Source organism: Aulostomus chinensis, chromosome 20 (genome assembly GCF_037954235.1).
Source record: "Aulostomus chinensis isolate RoL2024-O1b breed Wild chromosome 20, RoL_Achi_v1.0, whole genome shotgun sequence".
NCBI classification, from domain to species: Eukaryota; Metazoa; Chordata; class Actinopteri; order Syngnathiformes; family Aulostomidae; genus Aulostomus; species Aulostomus chinensis.
Genome location: NC_141339.1, coordinates 24,376,681 through 24,388,132, shown reverse-complemented (window position 1 = coordinate 24,388,132; position 11,452 = coordinate 24,376,681). Strand labels below are relative to the sequence as shown.

Genomic DNA, 11,452 nt, shown 5'->3' with positions numbered 1-11,452 from the left:
AGACTTAAACTGCAGCGGCGCGTGTGCTCGGACAGCTCAGGTCCTGCTGAGACACGCTACGTCTTCATCTTACACACTGGACTTCAGTCTGCTTCTTTCATGGTCAAATTTGTTACCTCCTTAGACTGAAGCTTCGAGTAGCCATGACGCTGCTGAAGGGTTAAGACATGTCTCCAGGAAGGGAAAATCTGGCTCCAGGTGGTCCAAAACTCCCCAGACAGGAACAGATGAATAATGAGTTCTCAAATAAAAAGATCCGAAAGAACGAATCAATATCATTTTCATTTCAAATGTGTGAAAAGAACGATTGATCAATACAATCAAGAAAAGTAAGAAAGTGGAAAAACATAATAGGGCCTGAGCCTGAAGTACCTTCACCCTAAAAACACCTGTAGAAGGACTCGCTGAACAAACCCTCATCAACTAAACGAACAACTGTGACGGTTAACGAGTCTGCCTCCATATTTAAAGGGTTAACCTTCCACTGCTGTCTCACCTTGAATCCGAGGGCGGAGAGCAAACTGCTTCACCTCGCCGGCATCATCAGCGGTTCTTTGGTTCTAGACTAATGGAAGAGGCCGTCAAGGTCACGCTACTGAGCAGACGTTGAGTTTTTTTCTTCAATATTTCGTGATGTTCTTCTTGACTGGTGACCAGCCCCCTCATCCTCCACTGACACTGCCCAGGTCTCTTCATCGTGCATTACTTGTGTCTCTTGTCCACTGCTGGTGAGGACTGATGTCATTAGTGACCTTCAACAATGAGTTCAGTTCTAAGTTGACAGCTCAAAGGAATGCGCCAACTTTTTTGGAAAATGCACCTGATGTCCATCATGTCTGGAGCCAGAACAGCAGATGGAGACCGTTCCCTCCTCTTGGAGAGCTGGCTGCTGGTTAGCTTAGCTGCTGTGAACGCTAAGTTCAAAGACCACCAAATCTTGATGTTTCATACAGTTTGGTTCAAGGTGCAGGTTAAGCACAACTTTTGTTCTACTCTGAGGACAAAGGACGTTTGTGGGAAAAGCGAATTTGATGACTTTTTTGGAGTTTTCTCTCCACTGCCCCGATGCTGGTGTTCATTGCAGCTAAGCTACGTAGCCGTCAGCAGAGAGGAGAGCAGGGATGTTGCAGGTTTTCCAAGAAGCTGGTGTGTCTGATCAAGGGTGAGATGATGATGGAGATGCTCACTGTTAACGACAGACAGATCCACCACAGACTCCTTTTCTCCTGGTTTGTTCTGCTGTAGCCAGAAGTAGTGAGCTACATCCTTGTGTCACGTTCTTTATCACCAGAGAACTGTTCTCTGAAACATTCCATCCGTGTGATGTAGCTTTGGGAGAACTCTTTGTGACAGTCTGGCCAAGTCTGATCCGATCTACTGTTTCAGTCCTGCTCGGACGTATCGAGGGCCAGTCAGTGCTGCTGCAGTTGTGTTTGTCTTCCAAACTTTCACACGGCAGAGCGACATGACTCTCGTAGGCAGAGATCATCATCCTAATCTCTCCAGGCTAGAGTGTGGAAGATTAATATTCAACGAAACAAACATACTGCAACTACTACACATATTCAAAGGGGTGAAAAAATGGAAGAAAATTAGACAAAATTATATTTTAATGAGGTTTCTCTTACTCATCCAGTCTGGTATTTGGGCCAAATTTGATGCCACACTCATTAACGTAGCCAAAATGATAAAAAATGAACGAGTTTGTCTGGCAGTTTTTCTTTGTTAGGGACCACAACAACAGAACTTCAGAACCGGAGTGGTTTTGAGCGTTCACAGCTGTACTGTCTGAACGTGCAGTTGTGGTGCGGGTATTTTAGCTCCTTACACTGCAGTAATACAACAACCATCCTGCTGGTGGGAGGCTTGGTGGGAGATCTGATATCCTTCGCTGTCAGAGCACCAAGGCACGACGGGTATAAAACCGCAATTATGATGACCTTTGGCCTCAATCCAGCAACATGGGTCCCTCTGCTTTTACACTGAGGGGCTTGATTTCATAAGGTGGATCATTGATGAGGTTTACTGCATCAGGGGGAGGGCAACATCGCAGGGTTTGTGTGTACGAAGGTGAACTGCTGGTCACTACGACTGACATCCGAACAGATGCTGCTGAGTAGTACTGCTGCTGACTGTGCTACAGCCGCTAAAACTGATGCAGTAACAACATGTCTCCCACCCCTCACCACCATTCTAGGAGGCTACTTGTAGTTCTTTTTTGACACCACCTGCTCCCGGGACTGCATGGTTCCACAGGTGCTGGTGACCCATGTTCCAGCTGGGATGTTATTTCTGAGGCTTGATAGTAGGTCGGCGCTACTAGCTAGATACTTCCAGCTGGCACGAAAACATCTGATACATCTGTAATCGTAGTGTTACTCATTTAATCCTGAGAAAGCCCAAGATTGTAACCATGTAAGAACTTTGTAAATTCAACATTTGGTACCTGCTAAACAGTTTTTAGAACCACTGCTACCAGTTGTCAGAATCAAGCATCAGCTGCAACTGATTGTCAGTTACCAGTCTGAAGCCACCTGAAACATCTGCAAGAGCAGTTGCTGTGCTTCAGCCCTCCTGTGGGTGATCAACTGTTCGTTTAACCTCTGCACAGATTTATGAAAACAAGTGTAAGTGAAACCTTATCTGTTCACACTACAATGCTCTGATAACGTGAACCATTTACTGCTCTTAGAGCGTGACTGCCTACTTAACGCCCTGTATGGGCTGGACATTTGTCACTGAACACTATAAGGAGCAGAGACGCTGGACTGAGGAGCTTATTGTGTCCTGCTGTCTTAAACTGATGGGGATCTCAGATGTATTTCTCCTGTTCACCGGCTCAGTCTCCCTGCTGCAGGGTCTGGTGGCCCTGCTGCTCATCTACTTGGTCTCCTCCTGTTTGAGCTCACAGGAGAACAGGAAGGAACCTCCAGGACCAAAACCACTTCCCCTGCTGGGTAACCTGTTGCAGCTGGACCTCAAGAGACCCTACAACACTTTACTGAGGGTGAGGAGGTTTCTGCTTCCCAGGCTGGTCTGTGGTGATAACACAAGAGCTCAGACTCCTAGGCAGTGTGTCAGTCTGTTACGTTGGCTATCAACACAGGAGCGCTGGTTCAAATCCCAATGTTTCAGCTGGCTTGGAGGGCAACTGTGCAGACGTAATGTGCTGAGTGTGGGTTGGTTGGTACCCCATAGAAAGATTACTGTGTTCATTTTATACCTTTTCTGTGAATCCATAGAGACACGTTTGGCCTCTTTGACACCAATATTGTTCTTCTGTGGTAACAAATGCACCATTGAGGGGGCATTCTTGAAAAAACGGAACTGTTCTTGTCTGGTTCCGCCTTTTTTGAGAATGTTGGGTGATTATACAATTTACAAAACTGGACAGAAATGAGAAAATAACATTATGCTACTGGTATTAGATGTCCAAGACATATGGATCAGTGTTCACCGTCTACTTTGGACGTCAGAAAGTGGTGGTTCTGGCCGGATACAAGACGGTGAAGGAGGCTCTCGTCAACCATGCTGAAGAGTTTGGAGAGAGAGATCCGATATTGACTGTTCAAGACTTCAATAAAGGACATGGTACGCTGCTCCTTTGTCAGAAATATTCACGATCATGGACCACAATCAACCTCTGGTTAAGAGGGATTTTTTTTGCTTAAATGTACATCTCAGGTGTTTTATGGTCCAACGGGGACTCCTGGAAAGAGATGCGGCGCTTCGCTTTGACTAATCTGAGAGACTTTGGGATGGGCAGGAAGGCTTGTGAGGACAAGATCATTGAGGAATGTGAACGCCTCATAGAAGTGCTGAAGAAATCTAAAGGTTGAAGTCTACTTTAAACGTACCAGAGGCAACATTTGCTCTTAAATAATCTACATTTTTTATTCTGTTCCAGGAGAAGCTTTTGATACGACCCAGCCGATCAACTACGCCGTATCCAACATCATCTGCTCCATCGTCTACGGCAGCAGATTTGAGTACGATGATCCGGAGTTTACATCCATGGTCGATCGAATGAACAGAAACATTCAGCTTTTTGGCACCCCATCAATGCAGGTAGTTGGTTTGAACTGAGGTCTTCACTCTTTCTGAATTCCTTCCTGGTGCGACGACTCATGCGCTGATGTGTTGTCTTGAACAGGTGTACAACCTGTTTCCGTGGACTGGGAGGTGGATTGCGAACTGGAGGGAAATAAAAAGGTTGACGGCGTCCAATAAAAAGCGTAACTTGGAGCTCATCAGTCACTTGAAAGAGACCCTCAACCCAGAGATGTGCAGAGGCTTTGTGGATGCCTTTCTGGTGCGACAACAAAATCTGAAGGTTTGGAATCACGTTATTACCCGCTGATGTTACAGTGAGTGCAGACGCGAATGAACGGTGACGATAGTCCATCAGATCCTGCGCACAGTTAAATCTCTTACTGTCAGTGGGAATAATTTGCATGTCTGCCTCTTGATTCCGATCAACTCCAACAGCTTTAAAGAGGTTGTCCCCCGCCTTTGATCCAACCCGTCACCAAGTGTCAGAACAGTCAGACCTCAGTGGCAGATCTCAATGAGCTGCTGAGTGGTTTGGTCCAGATGGTTGTCCTCAGTCCAGGGGAGTAAGGAGAATTTGGACTTGGGCACAAAGGAACAGAGGGTTCTTCATGGTGGTAACTTAAGCCAGTCAGGGCAGGTCATGAGGGGACAGCCATACCCACTGGCCAATACAAGGTGCTGGAGTCTGGATTTGGCACCACAGGAATTCCGACTGACATTAGAGAGCATATTTGGTCATTGTAGAAATAAAGGGATTTAGCGAAGCATAGTGAAATTGTGTCGATTCATCTTGCAGGAGTCTGGTCATACCAACAGCCACTTCCACGATGAAAACCTAATGATAACTGTTCTCAATCTTTTCGCTGCGGGCACTGACACAACAGCAACAACGCTGAGATGGGCACTTCTGCTAATGGCCAAACATCCACAAATACAGGGTAAGAAGCTTTTGATATGAAGCCTCAAGAGATCTTGCAAGAAAACATGCTGGCATGAACCTTCCTGTTTGACCCTCCAGACCAGGTCCAGGAGGAGCTGCGCAGGGTGGTAGGGAGTCGTCAGGTGCAGGTGGAAGACAGGAAGAACCTGCCTCTCACTGATGCCGTCATTCATGAGACCCAGAGACTGGCCAACATTCTCCCCATTGCGCTTCCTCACAAATTGAGCCAAGACATCACTTTCCAGGGTCACTTCATTAAGAAAGTACGTACAGCGCGTGAGTGCTCCCCATCATGACTCACTGTGTCAGTCCGACACGTAGACATCGGCATGGGTCGTCATGTGGACGAAACCACAGCAAGAACAACATTTTTCGGGGCAAAGACGCAGATTTTAATCCGTCTTTCAGTTGTCCGTTTTTAATGTAATAGTCTTGGAATTTAAGTCCACTGTAGGGAGAAACACCACAGGTTAACTTGTTTTATTTGGTATATAACTTCTTCATCACCATCCAGAGTTCAGTTTCCCTCTCGTCTCCAGGGGACGACCGTGTATCCTCTCCTGATGTCTGTCCTGTATGATGAGAGCGAGTGGGAGAAGCCGCACTCCTTCCACCCTGCCCATTTCCTGGACAAAGATGGGAAGTTTATCAAGCGAGATGCCTTCATGCCTTTCTCTGCAGGTCAGTGAATGACGCCATTGGATCTCAATGATGTTCCAGCGGTGCAGGTGACTTGAAACATGTCGTATGTTGCCTCCCACAGGTCGCCGGGTTTGTCTTGGAGAAGGTCTGGCCAGGATGGAGCTCTTCATCTTCTTCACCACCTTTATGCAACGTTTTCAGTTCACTTTCCCATCCGGAGTTCCAGAGGAGGAACGGGACCTGACACCTCGTGTGGGCTTCACCCTCAACCCCTCACTCCATAAACTGTGTGCCATCTCCCGCATGTGAGGGGAGAGTTTAGAAGACCGCTTGATGTTTTCAAACACCGCATTCATAAAATATCTTAAACCTAAACTTCAACCGAAGAAGTGAATCTTTCAAGTATGTAGAAAGTGGGCCTGCAGTTCATGAATCATTAAACTGTAAGTGACTGAAAAAGTACAACCTGATTGTTTATCAAGTCCATGATTGTTTTATCAGAAGTTCGAAAGAGACAAGAAGAGTGTTCAAACACATAATGAAGCATTTCCAGTGAACAAGGCAGTAACTGTGGCTGTTCATGTTCCACAACAGGAAGTCCGTGCAGACTCCTGCACGGACTTCCTGTGTCGTGTCTTCTGCTCTGGCCAATGTAAGAAATTAAAGGATGTCTGGAGAAGGATGCGGCTGAGCAACAAAACTCAGATGACAGCAAGGTGAAAGGTTCTTTTTAATGACTGAAATCTTCTGTTTTGTCACATCTTGTTCTGAAGCTGCTGATGATTGTTGAAGGTTCACTGCAGCTTCTGCTTAAAATGATGCACTTTCTTTTGTTACCATTAATCACCGATTACCTCCCTACCCAGTAGCCTTGGTAGAGGTTCAGGACTGGATGTGCTCTGGGTTAATCACAAACTCCTCCAGCTGCTTTGGCTCTGACCACACTGGGGAGGCCGACCCCTCCGCATCATTTCTGCATGTCATTTGCCTCGTAACTTTCATGGGTTCACAGCATTTGTCTCAAATATATTCAAGTCTGAACCAACCAATGGGTGATGACACAACATCCTGACTGTAATCATCACTGATGTTCACTCATTCATTCAAAGAAATAAAACACCATGTGTTCATTACTGGAAGGACCTCGATCTCTTTACTGCAGGCGCTGACGCAACAGCAGCAAACACCCAAAAACACAGAAGAAGCCAGAAATCATCTGAATTGTGGCTCTGTGGTGCAGAAAACCCTTGTTTCATGTAACGGTCAATAGTGCTGGTTTGAGCAGACATTGGTGAAATCCACCCGAAGTCTCGACTGCCCTCTGAATCAGTCGGACAACAATGTTTGGTCGCTGCCTAAACGTTCATTTCACCTCACAGAAAAGAGACTCGATTTTGTTGTTTTTTACATCCGATGGGTCAGAGTCAGACCTTTTTTAGATCATAATCTTTATTATAATCTGGATTATATTATTGTATGGAGTCGCATTTTTAGACTTCTACATTCACATATTTTTTAAAAATCAGCTTTTGTTTACAGTGTGAGTCAAGGGGGAACAATTTTTGAATTTTTGTGTATTTCAGATCAACGTTTGTCACCACCTCAGCAGCGACTACTCCTCCCACAGCCTCCAAGCTTCTGTCCCTTGAAGGAAGGACTATGGATCAAAAATGGAACCTAGACTGGTTTTAGTGCGTGCATGTGACTGCTTTAGTGATCTGCCAATGCTAAAAAAAAACTGTTCAATAAAAACTAACACTGAATAAATGTATTTCTTTGGAAAGACATCTCTGTCCTGAGAAGTTGGTCCCAGGTGTCGGCGCTGAGTCTTTCTCCACTTGAACTCACCACACAAGGTAACACTAACCTTCCTCTGACTGCTCTACTTTTGGAAGGATTTGTTTGTTCTTTCTACTTCAGTTTATCTCAGCCGTTTGCATTCAAAGTGCTTTTTCTGCAACTAATAACGTTCTACTCAAATGTGTATTTTGCTCTGTATTACAAAAAAAGGAGAATTCCAATTGTGCCATGAAAAACAAGGTCTGGGCTGTGCCTCCTTCTAGTCATGATTTTGCAGAATGTGAAAACTGAGCTGACAGTTTAACTGTGATTGGCTGAAAGGCTCAGGGTTCCAGATGGTTCAACAACGAAAACACATACTTAAAGGGTCACATGAGCTTTGACACAAGATGAACTGTAAGAACTGGAAAAACAGGAACGCCCCTGGACCGTCCCAGTTTCCCAAAGAGCAAAACAAAAGCCACAGAACGGTTTTGGATGTAATCAGTGAACTGAGAGCCTGAGGACAGACTTTTTTCATGGGGATCTCAGATGTATTCCTCCAGTCCACGGGTTCAGTGTCTCTACTGGGGGTTCTGGCAGTCCTGCTGCTCCTCTTTCTGTTCTCCTCCAGTTCACAGGACAGGAGGGAACCTCCAGGACCAAAAGCACTTCCCCTGCTGGGTAACCTGCTGCAGCTGGACCTCAAGAGACCCTACAACACTTTACTGAAGGTGAGGATTTACTGGAATGTCTTAATGCTCTGCGGGACCTGCCATCAACTGTTTCAACATTTTCATTCTTTTTCTTAAGTTTTCAAAGACATATGGATCCGTATTCACTATACATTTGGGACCCAAGAAAGTGGTGGTTCTGGCTGGATACAAGACGGTGAAGGAGGCTCTCGTCAACCGTGCTGAGGAGTTTGGAGAGAGAGATCCACTGAGGATTGTGCAGGAATATAACAGAGGACACGGTAGGAGTGTGAACATTTTCTATAGCAGCAAAAGCTTGAAGGCTTTCACTGTACTCCTTTGTGACCTGTTTTTCCACATCTCAGGTGTTTTATGGTCCAACGGGGACTCCTGGAAAGAGATGCGGCGCTTCGCCTTGACTAATCTGAGAGACTTTGGGATGGGCAGGAAGGCTTGTGAGGACAAGATCATTGAGGAAAGTGAACGCCTCATAGAAGTGCTGAAGAAATTCAACGGTCATTGTCACTCATTTGAGTTTAGTGCACAATAAACACAATTCAAGGCTTTGAAAATGTTTGTTCTGTTCCAGGAGAAGTTTTTGATACGACCCAGCCGATCAACTACGCCGTCTCCAACATCATCTGCTCCATCGTCTACGGCAGCAGATTTGAGTACGATGATCCGGAGTTCAGATCAATGGTTGACGGAATGAACAGAAACATTCAGCTTGCCGGCTCCCCATCAATACAGGTAATCAAGCTTCTTTTTTCTAAATAGGGAAGGCAAAATAATGTCATAAAAACATTGTCTATAACACCTTGAACCTGTTCTGACAGGTGTACAACCTGTTTCCTTGGGTCGGCCGCTGGCTCACTAGCACAAAGGAATTCCTCAGAACCATTGCTACCTATCGGGAAAAGAATTTAGCTCTGTTCCGCCGTTTGGAAGAGAGCCTCAATCCCACGAGGTGCAGAAGCTTCGTGGATGCCTTTATGGTCCGAAAGCTGGATCTGGAGGTTGGGAAGAACTGGCCTTCTGTGTGCTGAGCTTCAACTCAATGGAAGGTGATTCACTTGGCTGATGGATCACGATTTTGCTCTTCTTGCTGCAGGAGTCTGGGGTCACCAACATCCACTATCACAATGAGAATCTTATGTGGACCGTCCAAAATCTCTTTACCGCCGGCACTGATACAACAGCAACAACTCTGAGATGGGGGCTTCTGTTTATGGCCAAATATCCAAAAATACAGAGTAAGAAGCTGCAGCTTTCGAACTCAGAGGAGCACAACAAACTTGAGGGAAAGTCTCATCTTACCCATCAACAGACAAACCCCGTCCACTACCATTCACTGTGCTAAGCCAACGAGCGTTGGTCTCAGCTCCCTAGAGAACAGTCTTTGTCTTCTTGTCTGGCTCTGGGGACACTGGATAATATGAGACCTTCCCTAAAAGTTGGAGCATTCCTTTAAATACCACAACCTACGAACAAAACCTAATATCTCTCAGACCAGGTCCAGGAGGAGCTGAACAGGGTCATTGGAGGTCGTCAGGTGCAGGTGGAGGACAGGAAGGACCTGCCTTTCACCGACGCTGTCATCCATGAGACCCAGAGACTGGCTAACATCGTCCCCATGTCACTTCCTCACAGGACCAGCCAAGATGTCACCTTCCAGGGTCACTTCATCAAGAAGGTTGGGCTGAATAAATCATGATTGTGATGGGACAAGGTTGGATGTGAAAGAAACGGTTAACTGTTCCATCCATCTGTACAGTCATGATGTTTGTGGTCTCTGTCCAGGGGACAGCAGTGTATCCTCTCCTGACGTCTGTCCTGTATGATGACACCGAGTGGGAGAAGCCGCACTCCTTTAACCCGGCTCACTTCCTGGATGAAGACGGGAAGTTCACCAAGCGGGATGCCTTCATGCCTTTCTCTGCAGGTCAGTGAGCTCAGCATCATGTTGTCGTTCAGCTCACCAACCAGGCATGACGTTGGTCTTGGTCTTGTGGTGCAGGTCGCAGGGTTTGTCTGGGAGAAGGTCTGGCCAGGATGGAGCTCTTCATCTTCTTCACCACCCTCCTGCAGCACTTCCGCTTCACTCCTCCTCCTGGCATTCCAGAGGATGCCCTGGACCTGACTCCCCGGGTGGGCTTCACCCTCAACCCTTTACCTCACCAGCTGTGCGCTGCTCCCTGTCTGTGATTAGTCTTCAAGTACAAATACTGTCTTGTAAGATTTTTTGGTATCTATAGTTACAGTAATATGGACAGTGTTTAACTTTTACCACTGTACATTTTAAAACTTTTATCTGCAATTCCTGCTCCTCACATTTTGTAATTACTCCAGCTTTAATGTATTTGAACAGAATTTGTCCAATCTAAAGTCCATCGGCCTCATAATATGCAGCACAGAATCATGTTGCTGTGTGTCCAAATAAACAATACTGCATCAGCCTGGGGCTGAAAGGAGTCTGATTGCTCTACTGGACCATCTCAGCATCTACTGTGAGGATGGGTTCTGACTGACACTGGCATCTCAGTGACAGCTCATGGATGTCAAAGGCAGCCAGGGCACCTCAGGGACATCTCAATGGCATCTAGCAGTACCTTTTATGTGTCTAGTGGCATTTAGTGAACCTCAGTGGCAACTAGCAGTCTCTCAGTGGCAGCTACAGCATCTCAGTGGCAGGTAGCAGCGTCTCAGTGGCACCTACCAGCATTTCAGTGGCAGCTAGCAGCCTGCAGTGGCTAAGTGGTATTTAGTTGTATCTGGTGGCATCTACCAACAGTAACAAGATGAACCTTTACTATCTTCAGATGATGTTTGATCTTGTGAATGGTCTGGTGGCCACGGTTTCTCCAGAAACATCAGCCTCAGTGGCCTGTGGGTTTGTTCTAATGTTTTATCAACCAGGCTGGAGCTCACCCTGCATGAGTCACAAGAGTCCATGTTCAGATGTCGGATGCCTCATAGTTATTTTTCCTCAACCTGGTCAGACAGAAGGACCGGTTGCACAGGGGGCCAACAAAATGCATTTTAATAACACCAAACTTGCTTTGGCCCACAGCCCCTGATTTAGTTGGAGCTTTGGCCCTCCAAGGGTAGAAGTTTGGGTTCTGCTAGTTTCATCATGTAATAGTAAAACTTGAATCTCTGCTAATTGTTTCTCTTACGAAATATAAATAAACTTTAAGTTCATTTTATGAAGTATACCACATAGAATGAAAGAAACCTTCTGGACTCTTCTGTTGTTTGTGTCAAACACTAACCCAGGGACCTTAAATGACCGTGTTGTGTTATAAAGGTCAGTTTACCTGTGGCCCCACCCCCTCTCGGGCTG

The 11,452-nt window shown here is 46.1% G+C and overlaps 2 protein-coding genes across 3 annotated transcripts; both read left to right on the top strand.

Moving 5' to 3' along the window:
- The first annotated feature begins 2,624 nt into the window (after positions 1–2,624).
- On the top strand, positions 2,625–6,702 carry LOC147243406 (cytochrome P450 2K4-like). The gene is made up of 9 exons (XM_086189397.1): positions 2,625–3,007; positions 3,429–3,591; positions 3,685–3,834; positions 3,908–4,068; positions 4,154–4,333; positions 4,850–4,991; positions 5,072–5,256; positions 5,533–5,674; positions 5,757–6,702. Exons 1-9 carry the CDS (start codon positions 2,720–2,722, stop codon positions 5,942–5,944), a joined length of 1,599 nt encoding a protein of 532 aa, XP_086045523.1. The 5' UTR covers positions 2,625–2,719; the 3' UTR covers positions 5,945–6,702.
- Positions 6,703–7,867: 1,165 nt separating this feature from the next.
- LOC147243405 (cytochrome P450 2K1-like) lies at positions 7,868–11,313 on the top strand. 2 transcript variants are annotated; one of them, XM_086189395.1, is made up of 9 exons: positions 7,870–8,148; positions 8,228–8,390; positions 8,475–8,624; positions 8,699–8,859; positions 8,946–9,125; positions 9,221–9,362; positions 9,618–9,802; positions 9,910–10,051; positions 10,127–11,308. In XM_086189395.1, the coding sequence occupies exons 1-9, from the start codon at positions 7,954–7,956 to the stop codon at positions 10,312–10,314; spliced, it is 1,506 nt and encodes a 501-aa protein (XP_086045521.1). In that variant the 5' UTR covers positions 7,870–7,953; the 3' UTR covers positions 10,315–11,308. The 2 variants fall into 2 exon arrangements, with proteins under 2 accessions (XP_086045520.1, XP_086045521.1); XM_086189394.1 differs by having other exon boundaries at positions 7,868–8,148; positions 8,228–8,624; positions 10,127–11,313.
- Positions 11,314–11,452: the final 139 nt, after the last annotated feature.

Coding starts and splice junctions, on each gene's coding strand:
- LOC147243406 (XM_086189397.1), top strand. CDS start 2,720: ATGGGCTGGACATTTGTCACTGAACACTATAAGGAGCAGAGACGCTGG. Junction 3,008..3,428: donor CCTACAACACTTTACTGAGG/GTGAGGAGGTTT, acceptor TACTGGTATTAG/ATGTCCAAGACATATGGATC. Junction 3,592..3,684: donor AGACTTCAATAAAGGACATG/GTACGCTGCTCC, acceptor TGTACATCTCAG/GTGTTTTATGGTCCAACGGG.
- LOC147243405 (XM_086189394.1), top strand. CDS start 7,954: ATGGGGATCTCAGATGTATTCCTCCAGTCCACGGGTTCAGTGTCTCTA. Junction 8,149..8,227: donor CCTACAACACTTTACTGAAG/GTGAGGATTTAC, acceptor CTTTTTCTTAAG/TTTTCAAAGACATATGGATC. Junction 9,126..9,220: donor TCCGAAAGCTGGATCTGGAG/GTTGGGAAGAAC, acceptor TTCTTGCTGCAG/GAGTCTGGGGTCACCAACAT.